General features: G+C 42.4%; 3 protein-coding genes across 4 annotated transcripts; all 3 read left to right on the top strand.

The window, feature by feature from the left end:
- The first annotated feature begins 2,866 nt into the window (after positions 1-2,866).
- Positions 2,867-7,441, top strand: cx30.9 (connexin 30.9). Its single transcript, XM_035431240.1, has 2 exons — positions 2,867-3,042; positions 5,901-7,441. Exon 2 carries the CDS (start codon positions 5,963-5,965, stop codon positions 6,773-6,775), a length of 813 nt encoding a protein of 270 aa, XP_035287131.1. The 5' UTR covers positions 2,867-3,042; positions 5,901-5,962; the 3' UTR covers positions 6,776-7,441.
- A 185-nt stretch (positions 7,442-7,626) lies between these two features.
- On the top strand, positions 7,627-16,173 carry pef1 (penta-EF-hand domain containing 1). 2 transcript variants are annotated; one of them, XM_035431241.1, is made up of 5 exons: positions 7,627-8,019; positions 8,819-9,083; positions 12,698-12,853; positions 13,159-13,302; positions 14,815-16,173. In XM_035431241.1, the coding sequence occupies exons 1-5, from the start codon at positions 7,999-8,001 to the stop codon at positions 15,033-15,035; spliced, it is 807 nt and encodes a 268-aa protein (XP_035287132.1). In that variant the 5' UTR covers positions 7,627-7,998; the 3' UTR covers positions 15,036-16,173. The 2 variants fall into 2 exon arrangements, with proteins under 2 accessions (XP_035287132.1, XP_035287134.1); XM_035431243.1 differs by lacking the exon at positions 7,627-8,019 and adding an exon at positions 8,031-8,327.
- Positions 16,174-16,355: 182 nt separating this feature from the next.
- Positions 16,356-20,078, top strand: smim12 (small integral membrane protein 12). Its single transcript, XM_035431348.1, has 2 exons — positions 16,356-17,033; positions 18,548-20,078. Exon 2 carries the CDS (start codon positions 18,578-18,580, stop codon positions 18,854-18,856), a length of 279 nt encoding a protein of 92 aa, XP_035287239.1. The 5' UTR covers positions 16,356-17,033; positions 18,548-18,577; the 3' UTR covers positions 18,857-20,078.
- The last annotated feature ends 652 nt before the right edge of the window (positions 20,079-20,730 follow it).

Raw genomic sequence — 20,730 nt, 5'->3', positions numbered from 1 at the left:
AACCCACGGTGTTCCCCGGCCCTGCCGCATCTCCCTCCCAGGGGTATCACTCTGGCGTGTGACAGCATTATCTTTAGACACACATTTTAGTTCACTTAAGGATTATGTCAAATAAAATGGTTATGTGGACCTACAAAAGGTAAATGTAGGGTTATGATAGTGGCTTGGATCAGGGCTGCAGGGTGGTACCGTCATGTCAAACAAATTCAAAAGGCCCAGAAGGTGGAAACACTGTTTCCCATTTGTGGACGTGTGTATGAGAGATCGCTGTGTGGGTGACAGTGGGAGAAACAATGGGCAAGTTGATTCTGGCTTTTATGCAACTGTAACTATGGAGGGGGAATTCCTCTGTTTCTCTGCATATGTCAGCAAGCAATGGCTTTAATTACAGGAAGGGTAACAATAATGTCCACGCTCTGAAACTGAAACTGCTACACGCATCGGTGGAACATTTTTCTTGTTATGCCAGTCTTGCTGTTTCTGGATAATTTCTGAACATTTATAAAATGTGGTCAAAAAAATTGCTTAACATTTATGAAATGTGGTCGAGAAACAAATGGTTGAAAAAATTATTATTAAAGGTATACAGTTATATTTTTATTGAGATTTTACAACCCTTCCCATATGTCACATTACAGTCAGAATATAGTCAAATATAGTCTAAATTGAATAACCTCTTAATAGTTGCAATGCAATTTCATAAATTTCATAAACAGTACAACAGAAACACTGGGACACCCCTTTAAAATAATCCTAGAATCGCCACTATCTTCGATGCAATGACTGAACAGCCCAGCTAGGAAACTACAGAGTGAAAAGAAGAGTGCCTGGCAATCCATGGTTCAGCCAGGAGAGAACAAAACAGTCTCTTCCTTCCCAAATCGACTGGGGATGTTTCAGCAACGAGACGAGTCTTACAGATGCAATTCAGCATTGCAAATTAGGAGATAAGAACACATTTTCTGTGAATGCGATTATGGATAACATTCACACACACACACACACACACACAAACACCTCAGTGAGTCTAATTATTATAAAGGATTAGGTCAAAATGTTTAAAGCGGTGTATTTCATTCAGATGACAGCTTGGCTGGCATTGTTGAAAATGCAATGTAAAAGGCCAAAATGTACTCTGTCTACTGTTAAAACAATTGACTTTCAGGAACACATTATGCAGAACAAGGATAATCTCAGCCGCTAGATATATAAGCAAAGTTCTAGATTTCACTCAGCTGTTAGAACTGTTCCAGGACCAACCCAAAATTTGATTGTTTACCTAAAACGCTTAAAATCTGAAGCATAGGCTGTTCTTATGGTATTTTCATAGGCAGCACTGTGGAAACTCTTGAAATAGTGCATATCTTTTCCGGTAGTCACCTTGAGAGCTTCAGGAAGAACAATGGAAGCCACAAGCTGTCAGTTACATAAATGCCAGGACAAAATGTGCTAAAAAAAAAAAAACAAGCACAAAACCATACTCATCTTTCACTAAGTGTTGGTTTTCCAGAACATATGTTTTCCTTATACAAAGGCTCAAGCCCCTAAACTCATAACAGGGGTGTGCTGTCAAAGGGAGGCAGTAATAAAAAATAGACAGTATTTATATTTCATTCTGATGTATTTTTTCTTGTCAGCCATGCTTGGCAGCTAGGTAACTAGGGGACTGGAAGGAATTCTTTTTTTTCCTCTTAAACGCTAGCATTGTACTGCTCCACCGGAATAGCCACAATATCTGTTATTTAGTTGTGTAAATGGTTCCCAGTGTAAGGTGCATCTGTACAGTTTGACCATCCCAAACATGTTCATTTTAGAAACTCAATCATTCCAGGCCTAGGTTTTGCGATAGGTTATCTTTAAGAATCCAGCCGATGTCCACAGCCTGAGCTGAAGGGACCTCTGCACAGTGCTGAATGTTTGGTAGCATTTCACCACCATCTTGTGCCTCCCTAAGATCGCCGTGATCTGTCTGATTTTCCTTTTCACAAAAGTTGTGTGGAACACAATATGTTGTAATCACTTTTGGCATGAACTCGTAGTGGATGTCACTCTGTTTGGGGAGCACTCTCCATTTTGCTCTGAGGTGTCGAAATGTGTGCTCTACAGACACTCTAATAGCACTCAGGTGCCTATTGAAAGCCTCTTCTGCAGGGGATGGCCCGGGGAAAGCTTTGAGAAGCCATGGCAGTGGGGGATACGTTGGATTACCTGCAAACATCAGAGGGATGTGTCCTCCATTCAGTTCACAAGTGGCATGTGGGTGAAAGTCTGGTCTTTTTTACAAGTTTAACTCTCTGAGAACTGCAGCATCATGTGCACTGCTAGGGATACCAGTGAAAACCTTTCTGAAGAGCCCCCTGTCATCGACGACAGCTTGCGAATCAGCTTGCAAATAACATCTTTCTATTACAAACCATGTGTTTTTTGCTGTTATACGTTTACAGAATGAAATGTAAAGAAAAAATGAAAGGGTTGGTACCCAGTGAGGTTATGGAGAGGGCTTAAGATTTGGAGATACGGGTCACTAGATTGTGTTGAAAATAATCTATTGTAGATGTAGCGTTCTTTTGGGAAACATTAGGTATTTTAAATTTAAATGTAATATTTATTAAAGAAATTAATACTCATCAACGTGTTTGTGTCAAGCCCAGAGGGTGGAAATACTGTTTCCCATTTGTGCAAGTGTTGTATGAGAGATCCCTGTGTGGATGACAGTGGGAGAAGGAATGGGCAAGCTGATTCTTGCTTGTATGCAACCGTAACTATGGAGGGGGAATTCCTCTGTTTCACATGAATATTCAGCGTCACCCTAGAATGGTGTCATCGCGGCATGCTTGGAAACAGCCAGTAAGCCCAGTCTATTACCTGTGAGTGCTACCTGGGAATGCAGTGCCACTTCCCCTCCCCCAGTTCAGAAACATCCTATCGGGTTCTTCTCAGTCGTCAATAAACAGGAGCGGTTGCCGGGGAGCCTTTCTGCTGCTTTTGTTTAATGTTTTTTATCCCTTTTATTGCTTTTCTGCCTTACTAACATTCATTCAGGTAAGACAAATTCATGTCCCTTTAAATTCAAACAAAACATTGTGCTTAGCTGAATCTGTGTTTATGCATTTGAAAATGTATTTTAGTCAACAAGCAATTGTGAGGAAACAGAACGTGTCCTATGGAAACATTGATGCGGTTGTGAAAATGTTAAAGGGTTTATGACCTGGGAAATTAGATATTCATGTATAAGTAACCGATAGAATATCAAGTATATTTCTGCTCAAATAACAAGACTTTTGTGAAATCTTGTGGGATACGCCTTTTCATATGTGAGCAAGCAATGGCTTTAATTACAGGAAATGTAACAATAATGTCCACGCTCTGAAACTGAAACTGCTACACACATTGCTGGAATATCTTTCTTGTTATGGCCGGTCTTGGTGTTTATGGATAATTTCTGAACATTTATAAAATGTGGTCAAAAAAAGAAATGGTTGAAGAAAACTTCACACTAAAAGTGAAACCATAGAGTCAGGACTGACAGCATATTGGACGGGCAAATGAGCAAAGCTAGTAATGTAAGGTGTTGGCATTTTCCATATATAACAAAAGGCATATATCTATAGGTATGTATGTAAGTGTTTATTGCCGTTATTATTATTATTATTATTATTATTATTATTATTAAAGGTTCACAGTTGCTTTTGTGGAGATTTTACCACCCTTCTCATATGTCACATTATAGTCAGATGTCTGTTCTTCTTCCTGAAAACACATTAATTTCATGTTATATGAACCCTACCATTGTGTATTGAAAAAGATTATATTATGACTCTGTGGTATTTAGAAAAGGGAACTATAGTGGGGAAAATCCATGGAAGTAGAAAAGCAATTTCAGCCAAAACCAACAAGCAAATGCAAGCCTGCAAACATTCTGTTGGGATTCTGGGTGGCGTATCCAGCAAGTACATGGTGTTTCAGTGTAGTGATGCACTCCTCTGTCTGGCATTGACTCCAGTCCACAGGAAAGCACACAACTGGATGTGGCAACTGGGTTGCCCAATCTCATTGCACAAGAGCAAATCCTCTGATCAGCTGGCCATGAAAATTGTGCATGGAGTATATTTTTCCGATGCAATAACTAAATGGCTCCATTGGGCATTTGCAGAGTGAAAAGAAGCATTGCCTGGAAACCTATGCTTCAGCCGAGAAAGGACAAAACAAGCTCTTCCTTCACAAACCGATTTGGGATGTTTCAGCAATGAGACGAGTCTCACAAATGCAATTCAGCATTGCAAATTAGGAGATAAGGAAACATGTTCTATGAATATGTATACAGATTCTCTCTCTCTCTCTCTCTCTCTCTCTCACACACACACACACACACATACACACACACACCCCTTTGAGAGTCTAATTATTACAAAGGAATAAGGTCAAAATTAAAGAAACAGAATAGAAATATTAACTCCAGAAATCCTTTCTGAAATTGAACGTGGTCACAACTCGAGACCATTTAACAGTTGTTGATTTGCATTCTTACTACAGGCACACCCTTTATCACGGATCTTTGTAATTACATTACATTACATTACAGGCATTTAGCAGACACTCTTATCCAGAGCGACGTACAACAAGTGCATTAGTTCAAGGTGCAGAGGTGCAAAAGAAACACACTAGAGTGAAGTAAAGATGTATGTAATAAAAATGTAATAAAAATGCATGCTTAAAATCCATAATGCACAAAATAATAGGTAAATATGATGGTGTGCAATGTACTACTCTGTACTGCATTAATTATTATATTACAGCTTGGGAAAAAAGGCAAAAATGTACTCTGTCTAGAGCTGTACAAATAACAAGGCTAATCTCACCTGCTAGACATATAAGCAAAGTTCTAGATTTCACTCTGCTGTTAGATAGAACTGTTCCAGGACCATATAAGCAACATTGGATTGTTTGCCATGAACACCTTAAGTCTGAAGCATAGGCTGTGGTATTTTCACAGGCAGCACTGTGGAAATAGTGCATATCTTTTCCAGTAGTCACCTTGAGAGCTTCAGGAAGAACAATGGAAGCCACAAGCTGTCAGTTACATAAATGGCAGTAAAAATAGAGCTCAAAAAATAAGCTCAAAACCATACCCATTGTTCACAAAGTGTTTGTTGTCGAATAGCTATGTTTCTTCTACAAAAGGTCAAGCCCCTGAAGTCAAAACAGGGGTTTATTGTCAAAGGAACAAAAAATCGGCAGTATGTGTATTTCATTCTGATGTATTTTTTCGTTAGCCATACTTGGCAGCTAGGTAACTAGTGGATTGGAAGGCATTCCTTTTTTCCTCTAAAATGTTAGCATAGTGTTACTCCACTGGAATACCCACAATATTGTTACTTAGTGTTGTAAATGGCTCCCAGGGTAAGGTGCATCTGAGGTACAGTTTTGCTCTATGAACTCATAATATCTCCACAAAACTATCATAGACCTTGACTTATTAATATGTCATGCCACATTGCAGGTTTCAGAGTGCATATGGAATCACTGGAGAAGGAAAGGAGGGAGTTTTTTGCCACATTGCACCAAAGCTACACAACCTTGCTAAAAGGGCACCATGATAAGGAGGAAGGAAGTAACAGATAATCCAAAATAGAACTCGGGAAACCTTATTGAGACCCCACCAGGGATTAATCTGAGCAACTGAAGATGGCTCACCACATTTTGTAAAGATAAAATGTGCTGAGTACAATGTGCAGTCATAAAAACCTAAGGACTGATAGTCTAAACTAGACCAATACAAGAAATGTATCCAGGGAATTTTCTGGTCAGCATGTTAACAGAATGGGTGGCATTTGGTAAAGATACAATAAAATCCCGCAAATGGTATATAAATAACATCAACCATTTGTTTTCTCATTCAGGAGCAAGTGGTTTTCCCCCCTGACTGCCAAGCGACCCCCATCCCCCCACCTCTGATGCAGAGATGAACTGGTCAGCATTGGAAGTTCTCATTAGTGGAGTCAACAAGTACTCCACTGTGTTTGGCCGCGTATGGCTCTCCATGGTGTTCGTGTTCCGCGTGCTGGTGTTCGTGGTGGCGGCGCAGCGGGTGTGGGGTGACGAGAACAAGGACTTTGTTTGCAACACGGCGCAGCCGGGCTGCGTCAACGTCTGCTACGACAGCGTCTTCCCCATCTCCCACATCCGTCTGTGGGCCCTGCAGCTCATCTTCGTCACCTGCCCCTCCCTCATGGTGGTGGCGCACGTCAAATACAGAGAGGAGAAAGACAAGAAGTACGCCACCCTTCACAAAGGCTCCCACCTGTACGCCAACCCGGGGAAGAAGCGCGGTGGCCTGTGGTGGACCTACCTGGCCAGCTTGGTCTTCAAAGCGGGCTTTGATGCCGCCTTCCTCTACATCCTCTACTACATCTATGAGGGTTATGACATGCCCCGCCTCTCTAAGTGTGCCCTGGAGCCCTGCCCCAACATAGTGGACTGCTACATCTCCCGCCCCACAGAGAAGAAGATATTCACCATCTTCATGGTGGTATCATCAGCCGCCTGCATCTTCATGTGCATCTGTGAGATGATATACCTGGTGGGCAAGCGCTTCATGAAGCTCATTAGGGCCCGGAAGGAAAGCGAACGGGCGCTTTTTGCCGAGCGGCACAATCTCACAGTCATGGCTCCACTCAACTCAGAGTATGCCAAGCAGGATCCCACAGCCGCTCCCTCCAACCAGAACAACAGCAACATTAAGGCCGAGGAGGCATCCACCAGCAAGATAATGTAACAGAGCAGCACGCATTGCATGTGCTTGCAACTGTTTCAGACACTACACTGTGCTGGTGTGGAAAAAAGACACCTCACAATACCTGTGCAATACTCCCAGACAGACAATGAGACGAACTAGGACTTGCTGAGATCCAAAAAGCTTTTTTATTTTTTTTACCGTGTATGGATTTTCTGTTGCGTATGTTTTCACAGACTCAGAGTGGTGGACTATTCCTGTGCTTATACTTTTTGCATTAATTTATAAAACTGGGATAACTTGGACAATGGAAAGTGCGTACTACCAAAGTATATTGCCCATCCAGAATACATTGGCACACGATTGTTTAAATCAGTTAGCCATCTACCAGAATGTTTTCACCAATCAGACCTCTGGGATATTTCAGCAATATCATAACTTTTTGAAGGAGGTACATGGGACGTTCTCATTTTCTTTTCCAGTTTTCACAAATGGGTGAAAGGTGTATGCTGTCCCCTAGTGTTTGAACAAAAGAAAACACCACAAGCGATATGAAGGAAGACTGCTATAAATCTCTGAAATAATTATGACGTGAAATTGATTAATTAAAAGGTTGTTTTGCACTCTACCCAAAAGCGCATATGCACTGTTAAATGAGTGATATTACTATAGAAAACAAATAAAAACAATAAACTTTTTTAAATTATATTTTTGGATGGAATTTAATTATACACAATTACACTATGTGTAACAGACGGCGTTGAATAATCTTCTCCTGTTTTTTCTCCTTCGTGAACGCCCTTCCCCTGCCCAGCATAGTTGAAACGGTGGACTTGCATTTATTACGCAGTACGGCATTAGTTTACTGTAATTGTACTGCGCAGAAGAATCTAAAGTCATTGTTTTCTGTCTGATCACAGATTACGGTTAATCGCGGATAACTTGGTCTGTTGTTGATCTTTAAAAATGTAAAAATCCAAATAACTGCATTAGCCTATACGCCCTGCGTGTTATTATATTATGCGATACGAAGGTCAATGACAATGCAGTTACGCACTTGCACTGAGATATAATGCAGCGTTTGTTTGTCGTCTCACTAAGTGATTAGTCCGACCCTAGAGTGAGATGCAGGGAGGAGTAGAATTTGTCCTGGCAATTTTTAATGTTAACTAATAAAAATAGCTATTCTTGTATGTAAATTTTAATCTAAAAAAATCTGTCTGAAAAGGTTTTTCGTACGCTTTACAGCCATATGACATCCTGAAATGAGTTTTCACTACGAGCAGGTAATAAAGCACTTCCGGGTTGGAGATGTGTAGCCAAGCTATATTTTTAATTAAGGCAAATAACGAACAGTTTGTTAACTTGCTATTAACCGTGAACATCACGTATTTTTAAATATATTACTAGATAAAGTCAACTATATTATCTTGATATTTTAGCAAGTAGACTGATGTTTAGTGCATCGTATTACACTACCACGACCTGCGCGAGACACACTATACACTAATTTGTTGTATCTTCAGACTGGCTGTTTCCAAAGTAATTTTGACTAGTAAGCTACCTGATAGCTGTTGCGATGTCAATATATGAGGCAAGTCGCTGTTGTTACTTCAACGTGTTAACCAGTTAGCCATGTAGCCTGTTTGTGTCAGTTTGTTACTTCAGCTATGTTTGCTTTTTTTGTCAAAACGTGCTTAAATGGGGACGCTTCCCTTGTTAGGATGTGACGACAGCCACTCTGATTTTTTTATAGCTATTTATTTGGTTGCTGTGTCAGACGCATACTCTCCATTTGTATTGATAATAGTCGATATGTTGTCTAGCTAGCGAAGTATTTCTCTGCAGCCTATCCTCACAGGAACTAGTATATCGCTGTGTAGCTTGTGTAACTCCTTGGTAACAAATGGAACCGTAGCGGTAGAGCCGGATCGATAAATATACCTGTAGATGGCCAGCGTTTTTTGGTAGATAACTAGTGTCAGCGTGATGTGGTTGTTTCCAATAATACATTAATTTTTAAAATGTAGTAATTACGATAAGTCAGTGCCAGCCAGAGTGACTGAGTGAAGTCTTGTTATGCAGTGTTATCCTGGACCTGGGGGAGGAAGTCATTTCCCAGGACAGGGTCCAACGGGGGGTCCATACACTGCTGGGATGCCCCTAGGCGGTCAGTATGGAGGCACAGCCCCACCCTCGGCTCCACCAGCACCCCCTGGCTATGAACCATACGGAGGAGCTGCACCTCCACCTGGGGGACAATACGCAGGAGACCAAGCTCCTGGTGCCCCCTACGGAGGCTACGGTCAGCCCCAAGGTGGGGCTTATGGACAACAGCCTCCTGGGCTCGGTGAGACATCGGCCTGTGTGTTTGTCCATATTTTTGTCAGGTCATTGTGACATGATGTTATAAATTCATTCAAGGGTCTTCCAAAACAATGTGTGCTGCTTTACCTCCATGTCTACTCTCCACATGCACCAGCGACAAGGTATTTCGCAGCTAAGGTTTTTAATCTAAATAAATCTCATAGACTGCGACTGCTGCCTTCCCTGCTCTGTTGTCTGAGGGGACTCAATGCAGTTTACAGCACCAGATTTCAGTTAGTGCCCACAGAGGGCATCTGAAAAATGCACAGTTGTTACCCTTTCCTGGAGCTGACTCCCTTCTATGTTTGCACTACTCTCCTGCACAAATACACTAATGTGCACACGCATGAATACACAGACACCAACGCAAATGCAAATATAAAATCACAATGGGTTTTGTTGATTTTAGGGCTGGGCCATTCCTGTTGCTTCATTTCTCATCAAACATAAATAGCCAGTCCAGTCACCACTGTTGTTTTAAGAATTAATGTGTTCTAGACTTCACGTGACTAGTGCAGAACAGTGTGGCCTACTCCAGAAGCGTGTTCTTCAATAATTAGTCGGCTCATATCAGATATCATTGTTCAGCCGTGCCATAATTCCAAAGCAGTTTTAAGACAGATTATAACAGGGGTGGGCAATTCCTGTCCTGGAGGGCCAGTGTATGTGCAGGTTTTTGTTTTCACTAGTTTCCCTGACTAAATGAGCTAATTGGTTGTATAGAGGGTATGCACATGACATCACAGTAGGTGGAAGGCACTGCGGTTACACCCACTGAGTGGCAGAAAGACTATTGAGTGATAGTGTTAGCGTTCAGCTTGAATGCCGTGAAAACCCAAAAAACACATCTAAAATGGGAAAGAGCTGTTGTGCGATTGACTGTACAAATAGATTCGACAAGAAATCGGAGCTATCTTTTTTACAGACTGCCGAAAGCTAAAGAAAAGAGAAGCAGACAGATCGCTGCAATTCGCAGAAACAACTGGAATCCAGGCACCGAAACGTGGATTTGCGGTTGTCATTTTGTGTCAGGTATGTTGGATTTTTGGGTAAAATCATACCTTAAGTTATGTAGGCTACTGTATTGACTACTCATCAATTAAATATTTAGCATCTTTCATTTATATTCTGTGTAACTGTAAAGGTTTTGTCAGCATTTATTAAAAAACATCCATGATGATGAGTGTTCTACAAACAAAGGGGGGATGGTTAGATAGTATTAGCTAGCCAAGCATATAAATTATTAGGGTATGATTTTACCCAAAAATCCAACATACCTGACACAAAATATCAACCGCAAATCCATGTTTCGGTGCCTGGATTCGAGTTGTTTCTGCGGATTGCTGTGATGCATCGCTTCTCTTTTCTTTAGCTTTCGGCAGTCTGTAAAAAGATGGCTCTGATTTCTTGTTGAATGTCCATGGACCACTGGTTCTTTGGTAAGTTGTAAGGATCACTGTCGAGTCCAACTGCCTTTAATTTAAGCAGATAATCGTTTGTTTTACTCCCGGTTTTGCAGTTTCCTATACTAAAGGCAGCCATGTGGCAGCATGTTTTGCCACTCAGTCCCGACTGAGGGGGCGTATTCCGGTGGGAAAGTGACGTCGATGCATACCCTCTATAGACCAACACTGGTTCACTCGTAGATTATAAATGGACTGCATTATATCACGGTTATATCATATCACGGAAAGGCGTTTCATATAGGGACACAAATCTTTGGCTGTCATTCAACTGCTTATCAAGAAATGCAGTGAAATTGTCAGATGGCGTAAATGATAAGGCTAATTAAGTCATTGAGGCCAGAGCCAGAAACGGATATGGCCCTCGTTGCCCACCTCTGCTTTAGAACAAGCCTAGCGACAGCAGCAGCAGAACTACTGCATGCTAATTACACATTTTTTTCCCCACTGGTTGCCAGTCACAGTCATGTGTTTTTGTTCTGCTGAGCTATCCAATGACATTGCAGCACTAGCTGACTGATGATGGCTTCATTCCAGCGTTAAGGCAGGCTGCAGAACTAGTGCATTTCAGCCAGGGGAGCAGTGCAGGACAGGCATCCGTAAAATGCATCAGACGTGAATTATGAAGGAGTGGCGAAGGAGGTCTCGTCTGGAATGTGTCAGCCATTCTCTGAGGATGATTAATGGAACGACTTAACGTCCAGGAGTTTAGCAGGTGCAGGTTGTACAGCGGATCTGTACCTGCAACAGAGACGAGTGGAGCGCTAGAGTGATGGCTGCAATAATGCAGAGCGAAGATGTGTGTGTGTGTGTGCGTGTGTGTGTGTGTGCGTGCGTGTGTGCGTGTGCACGCATGCATTCATCCCCGATAATACTGTCCCCCCAGGGGGACTGAGTCACAGGGGCTGGTTCTTAAATGGAGTAGTCCTCGCTGCCCAGAGACACTAATCCATCTGGGTGGGGCCTGAAGTGACACCAGGCCTCTTCTGCCTCCAGATGGCTGCAGTCAGGGTGCCCGCCTGCCAGGATGTGACAGGAACATGCTGCTGGTCCAAATCACTGTAATAGAGCTGTTTATTCCGTAAGCCTCGCACTTATGTCTTAAAGGGCATCTGTGGCTGTTCCTGAAAAACTACACAACAACACAGGTTTGACTCGGTTATTAGGTGCTATGTGTATCTAATCGAATGTTTGCAGTGCGTGTGTGCTTTTTCCTGGAAACTATGAAACGGACTCCCAGGAAGAAGAATGTTCAATCGGGCGTGCTTTGCTGAGAACGCATCAAGCGCATTGCTGCACCAGGGCAGGGTTTTGAATAATTTACACGTCCAACTGGACACATCAATCCCTGGATATTATTTCCTCATATGACGGCATTGGTGTATTTTAATCAATAAGTGGTGTCCAGGTGAGATTAGAGAGGTGTGCTCTTGTAGAATAGTGTTGAGTAGGGAGTAGAGCATAGATACCCCTGAGCGCTGTACTTTATTAGCTTCACTGCAGTAAAGGCTTCACAGAATGAACTGGCTACAGAATGCACATTACCACTTATTTATCCTTCATAGGAATATGTGCATATAAAATTGAATAATGTGGAACATAATAAAATGTATTAATCTCCTTTTGGAATACTAGGTTGCTGTCACCAGCATACAGGCTGTGAAAATGTGACACATGCAGTTTAAAATATGGCAGTCAAGTGTGGCGTTGAATATCCATTCCATACATTTTCAGAAATGAATGTATCCCAGTCTAGTTCAGCTGTTAGAGAGCATCTGTATTCTGCGATACAGTTACAGTGTACTCTGGATGTAGCTTGTTCATGAAAATGAAGTGTGTTTTCTTCACTGCAGTCTGTTGACCATGCTGTGCAATGATTTTCTGTAGATAAAGGGCTGCAGCAACTGTTTACCACAACTTATGTTTATTTGCAGCACCCTCGGTCACTCTGTGTCCCCACGCACCATCAATAGCAACCAGCACTAGCAACGGCCCTCGTACTGCATATAAAGCGTTTCACCACAGAGGCTGAGCGATTGCAGTTTCCTGACAAGCTGTGCAGTCAAGCATCGGTGGAGGTATTGGCTCTGAAAACTAAGAGATTGAGCTTTATCTGCGCCACCTTTCCCAACAGGTAATGTACCCCCAGGTGTAAACCCGGAGGCCTACCAGTGGTTCCAGTCAGTGGACACGGACCACAGTGGCTACATCACCCTGAAGGAGCTGAAACAGGCTCTCGTCAACTCCAACTGGTCTGCCTTCAACGACGAGACCTGTCTCATGATGATCAGTGAGTGCAGCATCAGTTTGAGTGGAGTGGTGTACGTGCCATAACCTCAAGGAGTGTGCACACCGAGGAAAACCCAATATAAGGACATCTGCTCGGCAGCTAATAGCCAGATAATAAAATGCTACACTGTTACACTGAAATTGACTAGTTCCCACAGGCCAGGGTAAATGCCTGTTACATTTTCTGTATTGACATTGACACAAGTAGGATTTCTTGTTCTACGTACCTCAGGGGAGACCAAATATGGTTAATGTGACTTGTGATTTTGCTATTCCCCCCCCCCACCCCCCTTTCGTTTCATGGAGACATGTTTGACAACACCAAGTCGGGGCGGATGGATGTCTTCGGTTTCTCGGCACTGTGGAATTTCCTGCAGCAGTGGAGGGCGCTGTTCCAGCAGTTCGACCGCGACCATTCCGGTTGTATCAGTGGCAGCGAGCTGCACCAGGGTAAGCAGGGAGGCGTGGCTCGCGGCTCACCTCCGCCGCAGGCATGTCCTCATGTTAAAGAGCATCCAGGAGCACAGTCTGAATGTTGGTAAAGGTCATGTAATTAATTCCCTTCATCTCAGTATCTCAAAGGGCTGTACGGTGAATGGGGGCGTGCACCCACCCAAGTTACTTTTCTGCACTGCGACAGGGAAGATCCAGCTGATTGACGCCCTCCCTCGGCAAGATTACGCCCAATTATACGCTTCCACTGTCGCAGTCAGGGTTTAACACCAGACTACAGTGCACATCACTCCACTGAAACCCAGCGTGCTAATAGGACAAGCCTGGAGAGAGAGAGCGATTAGCCAATTAAACTGGGGAATGGGTTGCTGTAATGTGTTTGCAGTAGTAATTTTCATATTTGCACATATGCTCGTGGTAATAATCCACTGTGTACGACACTTCCCTCCCAACCAAGTACTAACCAAGCCTAGCCCTGCTCTGCTTAAGCCATCAAGGAGGAGGAATTTAAAGGGTGGTATGTATGCAAATTAATGTCGCTATCAGTGTCTTACCATAATTATTATTGAGTGTGTATACCGTATCTAAATGGGGCTTGTGATTATTTAAAGTTTTGTGGAAAAAGTCAACACTGTGCTTATCTTTAAATGAGTCCCAGTGAAAGTGTTTAGATAGGAGCACTGAGCACACACCAAATGAAAATGGAATATTTATTCATGAAGAGCATATTTATTCATGCTCAGCATGTCTAGCCGGATAGCTATTTTTGGTCTTAATATTTTCATACAACGGCTCTGAGATTTTCAACATTTGATGTATGGCAGATGTTTGGACTGATTCTGGGAAATGGAAAGTGGCCAGGGGTTGACAAATTGTCTGACTGTTTGTCTAACAATTAATAGCAATTACTTTTTGTTCCTTGCAAGTTCAGCGGTCACTAACATGCCAAACTGAGTTTGAAGAAAGAGTATAATGCATGCATTTAATTGCAAGTCAAACTTAAGGGCAAATTTTTCTTGAATGCAGGCCAATGTGTCTGTGGCGTGCTTTCACTTACTTATTGGGGGGGAAATGGCTGTGCATAGCAGGTTGCACTGGGAACAGCAACACTTTGGCCCCTGTTGTGTGAACACCTTAGCCTGCTCGGTCTTGCATGTCCGTCCTTGCCGCTTTCTCAATAGGGCATTGTTCTGTTTGTTACGTTCATGGAAATGCTTAGTCACCAGTCCCTGGAGGACGCAGGCCAGCAGTGCTGCAGTAGTGTGTGCACGAAATTCATAGGAAACACTCTTAGCCTGGTTCCCGGAGGACCCTCACACAGGCGTGACTCGGCGCTCGTTAGACCCCCGGCAATGACATCACTTCCCCATCAGCCCAGCCGTGCGGAACACAGCCTCTCGTTAGGCTCGGTCCGCGTGGTTTTCCCCTTTCCCCAGAGCGCGAGCGGAGCCGGCGCCCCTGCCCTCGTTTGGCTGACCGTCTGTCGCTCTGCTCCTTGCCCCCCTGCAGCTCTCTCCCAGATGGGATACAGCCTCAGCCCTCAGTTCGCCCAGGAGCTGGCGGCACGGCACCCGCCGCGGGGCTCCATGCAGCTGGACCGCTTCATCCAGGTGTGCACGCAGCTGCAGAGCATGACCCAGGCCTTCCGCGAGAGGGACGCCGCCGTGACGGGCAGCGCGCGCATCAGCTACGAGGACTTCCTGTCCGGCGCCATCTCGCGACTCGTGTGACGGGTGGCTGCCTCTGCCGCTCGCCCCCTTCTTCTCTGTTTACAAAAAAAAAAAGTACCTTATAACCTAACAGTTTGCCCTGTTGTCCTGAGGCACTGTTTCAATTGCTAGTGAAAATGTTTGTTCTAGTAATAGTAATTCCTTAAATTGGCACACGTTGCCCACCAGTGAATGGTGGATCTTGAAATGTAGTAATTTGACAGATGTGCAACTTATTTACTTAACACATAGGTATTCCGCATATTGTCTGGTTCTGCTTTTAATATTGATTGTTGCGGTGCTGTGAAAAAGTAACCAAAATTTGCGCTGCTTTGATAAGAAGTGGTTACTTGTGATGTCTGCTATATCAGATCACCTTTATCTGTACTAGGACTTATGAGATGAACAAATGTCCTTTTGACTTAAAATGTGCCAAAAAAAAAGGAAAAGAAATCACTTAACTCACATCACAGTCTATATTGGCTGGAGCTATAGGTGTAAGTGTCTTACTGGAATGCATCTTTCAGCCCAGGACCCAAACTACTGCTCCATACTACTATACTAAAGAATTGTTCATAATTTCTCCCTTCAAAGTAACCCTAGTTTCACATTCTTAGAGGGAAAAAAAGCACTTTAACATTCATTACAACTCATTGTATAATTTCTCTTGTTTTCATCATATGGTTAGAGCTGCACTAGGAAATTATAGAAAATGACTGAGATGCACTTTGAATTAATTTTAAGATTAGGGGGCAGCAAAAAAGCTTTTAGTGTCTGAAACACTATAAGAAACTTATACACAAGAAATTAAGATGTGGACTAAGGTTATGCCAATTGGCAGTTGGTAACCCCCATTAAGACTGCTTGTAAATATTCCATTGATTCCTAAGCATGGGTACAAGGAAAAGAAACAAGCAAGCTCATCACTATGCATAGTTTGCCAATTTAATTGGTTTCATATTTATTTCATTTGAATGTGTATTGTGTTTTTTTTCCCATATTTATTTATTTAATGGCATTAAATCCTCAGTAAAGAATCAGCATGCCTATTACCTCCACTTTTATCAATAAAAATAACTTCAAGTTCTGTGCCATTTTTAGATTTTAGTAGTTATATCTGTGTCATATGTTTCATGCTAATTAAAATGTTGCAAACAGACTGAATTTGTTTGTGTTTTTTCTCATTTTATTCCCCCCCTTTCTGTTGCATATACGCCTATATCAGTCTCGATCCTGAATAGGAAGCCTGCCATATTAATGCGGTTCTGATAACTTCACTGCTTTCTCCAGTGAATGTCGCTGTTGAGCACTTCTGTCTTGTGGATTGAAAAAAGACAACAAGGAAGCACTCTGCGCGTCGGTCAGGAGAGAGTATGTGGACCTTAATGTTAAACTTTCAAAATCAGAGGGGAAAAGCGTAGTTTGGAGGGGAGTAATCAAACAATGGCAACAACATTGGGATAGTGAAACAAAAGGAAGACCTTTATATAAAATACAAAATAAAGTAGGAATGGCAAGAAACAGTGGAACCGATAGAAGAGAGCAAGTAATCATAAGTAGATTAAGAATTGGTCACAGCAACTTGAATAGCACACTATTTATTATAGGAAAACATCCAACTGGCTATTGCGATCAGTGCCAGGAATTAGAAACAGTGGAGCATGTCCTGATTGAATGCAGGAAGTATGAGCAAGAAAGAAGGGTAATGTTTACAGGATTACAGAGACTAGGTGTGGAGGCAAGGTTTACAGATCTGCTTGAGTGTGGGGACACGGTGGAGGGAAAGAAGGAGATATTTAGTTTTTTGATGGCAACTGGAATAAGTAACAGGATATAAGAGATCCAGGCAGCAATACATGGTTAGATCCAGAAGGGGGCGGTAATGCAACTAAAAAGGATTTCAACTGCCGTAAAACACCAAAGAAGAAGAAGAACAACAACACTGTGCGTTGTCATTACGTGAGCCAATATATTTTCAGCTGGGACGGAAGTTAGTTCGGCTGCACGTAGAAGGCAGAGGTGAGTGAGCCATTACAAAATAATTATGTATCAGTACACTGATTATTGATTACGCAGGACTGATATAGTGAAAAGCCGTTCACCTTATGTTTAGACATTTTCATAATGTATGCTTTTTAAACAATTGAATAAAAGCGCTTTATGCCGGTCACGTGTGAGTACCTCTGCATTGACTCGAGTCTCCTTGGTGCTAAACGAATATTGGTTAGTTGAGTTGGCTAGCTGTCTGTCTGGGTATTTCATCAAATTGCATAGCTTAGTGTGATATACAAACCATCCAAAAAACAAGTAGCTACTTAGCTAAATTAGCCAGTCTGATTACGACACAGATTTCGTTTGCGGCTATCTCACCGCAGTGAGCGTCCGTGAAGGATTACGTTAACATTCGTGAAATGACTTTAGGAAATATTCTGGAAAAACCCGGCTTCCAGAGTCTTTCAGCGCGTTTTGCGTTTAATTAGGCAATTTTCCATGGCAACACATCCATGATTTTAAAAGTGCTTTTATTAAACGCATGTGCTATGTTCTGGACGTCGTTTTTATAGAGAACACGCTGTTAATTGGGCTAAATTAGCTAAACTAGTCATGCTAACCGAGTTTTAGTTTATAATATACAGTTAATTAAGCAGATGAAATAAACTGGATTAAATTGCGCCTTAAAGACAAGAAAACCAGAATCATTTTGGGAAAGTTCTCTATAGGTTACCGCAGGTCTTGATGCCCATTTTCGAGTTTTTTTTTTTTTTTTTTTTGGTTAGCCTATATACGATTTTTTTGACCGCCTGTTCACATATCCATACATGTGCTCGCGCGGTTTACACTAGAAACAACCCCCGCGTGCACACAAGGGTTTAGATACCGATACGAAAGTAAACGACCATATCGGTATCTACAATGGACACAAAACGAGAGAGAAATAATGAATCAAGCGTTGGCTTTTCGAAGCGTCTTAGGTCCGCAACGAACTTCCCCTGTATTTTGGCCTACACCGACTCTTAGCCCCACATATTTAAAAGGACGTAACCTTGCTTTTCGCTACTGGACCGAGCCTTCGTCCTCCGTTTAACTTCTTTTAGCATTTACCATTACCAGCGAGAGTGTTGTGCATGTGACATACGTTACGCGTCATTAAAATGCGTATGAGAATGTCGCATTTTGAATGACTTGCGAATCGGAATGAGCGGGAAATTACGATATCTGCGTTTAGATGACAGTCGCATTGACAGATAAACGGGTTCTTATCTGATTTATTTGCACATATGAATGGGGTCCAAAACGGATCTGAAAATATCCGATTCTATGTTTACACGTTCATACATATCCGATCTGTGCCCCGTGGGCAAAAAATAGAAATTGGGACACTTTTACGATGTAAACGTAGCCTGAGATTTAATGTTGGAGAAGTGAAGTCTTTGCTTACTTGTACCTGTATACCAGACTCAGTAATATATGCTGTGTAGATTATCAGCAGTTCCTATCTAGATATTTGTGTGTGTTTATGTTTTAATGTGCAGTGGTCATCAGCCCTGGGACGAAGAGCAACCATGTGGCCTGTGATGTGGGTAGCCATGCGGACCTATGCCCCCTATGTCACGTTTCCAGTGGCTTTTGTGGTGGGGGCAGTGGGGTACCACCTAGAGTGGTTCATTCGGGGCACACCAAAGCCCCAGCTGAGGGAGGAGAAGAGCATTCTGGAGCTGAGGGAGGAGAGGAAGCTGGAGGAGCTAGCGGGGCAGGACTGTACCAATGTGACCAGCCTGAAGGAGCGGTTGGAGTTCACCCCCAGGGCCGCACTAGAAAGGAACCGGCCTGAGAAGAGCTAACTAACAGCTGCCCTGTATGTGGAAGAAAAGGGGGGTACCTTCTGTGACACTGAGTGTTGGTGACATCCCCCACCATCCCTTGTCTTGGAAATATTCACACACATATTTACACCAGACACAGTCACTAGGCTACCACAGCCCTTTAAGAAAGCGATGGATGATAGGAGTTGTAGTACCCAACCCCCCGGCCCCCAATTCAGCCTGTTTGTTTTGTACACAAGCCTTGATTAAGTTTCTTTCCCAGATGCTTTCACACAAATTGATCTGTGGTGATTCACGTCTCAGACACATCCTGGGAGCAGGGCTTTTGTTAAGGAGACTGGAGACTTACTTGATTGTACTTTTCAGCCACATTCATCATAGAGGAAATACAAGAGCGAGACTGGTTACGGTACAGAGTCCTCGTCCTTTTTGATCATTTGTAAAGCCAAAACCTATGGCTGTGGTTGCCAGAAATCATTGCTTGGATTTGAAAAGGGACATGTAGGCTACCTGTTTGAAACGTGTGGAAATTAGGTTGGCCAGTTGGCGCCTTATTGGAATTCAAGAAGCTTCTATTCTAAGATGATGGCAAGAGGTAGTGAGAATTTGCACTAATCTTCAATTTTAATGAGTTGCCTACATTCACATTTTTGTCCTTGTGAATTGTGGGTATTTTGAAGAAAAATGTGTGTGTTGATGCATGTCCAATTATTCATAATTGAATATATGTACCGGATTTGCCTTCATTTTCAGAAAGCACATCAAGTATACTTGCTTGTCATCTGTTGTGTTCCTAAAGTATATGAATATTTAAATTTTCTAATAGGTTAATGTAGTTCAGTCATTTCTGTGGCAGATGTATTTTTGCTTTTCAAGTATGGTTTTCAGGGAAGAATCAGGACGTGAAATGTGACAATTAAATCTGCATCCGTTTTAGAACTTCAAACTGTGATGACGTTTTCTTAATCCGTGTTTCGGCAGCGCTTGGTACAGTTTTATGAAGCAGTAGTAAGTCACAGTGCAATCTGAGCCAGAGTGTCATTGGTCATGTTCTGATCACAAATGGGCACCACTGTCTGTCACTTTGAGGGGGGGGGGGGGGCGGTTTCATCCGCCAGGTCAAGCACAGTGAACAGGAAGTGATGGAGTCTCTCTTGGTAATGCATGCCAAAACAGTGTTCTTAGAGGAAATGGGCACAGTTTCTGTGGGATGCTAATAAAATCCCTTCAACAATCAAAAGCCTCTATGACTCACAACTGAAGTTCTTTTGGAGGAAATATCTTGTATTACATTCAGGTTGTGTTAGTGCAAACATTTTATAAAAATAGTGATGCCATATTACAGCCCTGTTTGGAATTGCATTTTCTGAATAGTCCTGATGAAATTCTAAGAAAAAGAAACATCTATATCTCAGAAAACAAAGAAAGAAAATGCAAAACTCCACAAAGAGAGCAGCCCTTGTGAATTTTTTAAATAAATCACGTGAAGCAGCAAGCTGTAAGACCTTATTTGGGTTTACCAATAAAGAATCACCGAACTCACAACGAAAGGCATGTATATTCACACACTGGGCATGTTTCATTGAATCCATCCTCAGTATACAAATGCCCAAATATGAGCCTTAAAATTGCAGATCAAAATGAACCAGTAAACTTTCTTGTAGCCTTACTGAACCCTTTTCCATCGTATTCCCAATATTAATTATTGCTCATGCAATGCAATCATGAATTCAGGATTTCAATTTGGGTGTGTAATAATTCCCACAGACACACCCAACAGCAGAAGTATCTGAGTGGAGAAGGAATGTATGGTGTCTTACCTGGTGATACCACTGTCCAATGATTTATTTTTTTGGGTGTAGATACAACATGGTGAAAAGCTATGATCAGTT

The sequence above is a fragment of the Anguilla anguilla genome, chromosome 8 (genome assembly GCF_013347855.1).
Source record: "Anguilla anguilla isolate fAngAng1 chromosome 8, fAngAng1.pri, whole genome shotgun sequence".
In the NCBI taxonomy this organism is placed as follows: Eukaryota; Metazoa; Chordata; class Actinopteri; order Anguilliformes; family Anguillidae; genus Anguilla; species Anguilla anguilla.
Note: the sequence above shows the minus strand (reverse complement) of the source record. Positions and strands in the feature narration are given on the sequence as shown.

Coding starts and splice junctions, on each gene's coding strand:
- cx30.9 (XM_035431240.1), top strand. CDS start 5,963: ATGAACTGGTCAGCATTGGAAGTTCTCATTAGTGGAGTCAACAAGTAC.
- pef1 (XM_035431241.1), top strand. CDS start 7,999: ATGAGTTTTCACTACGAGCAG. Junction 8,020..8,818: donor TGAGTTTTCACTACGAGCAG/GTAATAAAGCAC, acceptor CTTGTTATGCAG/TGTTATCCTGGACCTGGGGG. Junction 13,303..14,814: donor TGGCAGCGAGCTGCACCAGG/GTAAGCAGGGAG, acceptor GCCCCCCTGCAG/CTCTCTCCCAGATGGGATAC.
- smim12 (XM_035431348.1), top strand. CDS start 18,578: ATGTGGCCTGTGATGTGGGTAGCCATGCGGACCTATGCCCCCTATGTC.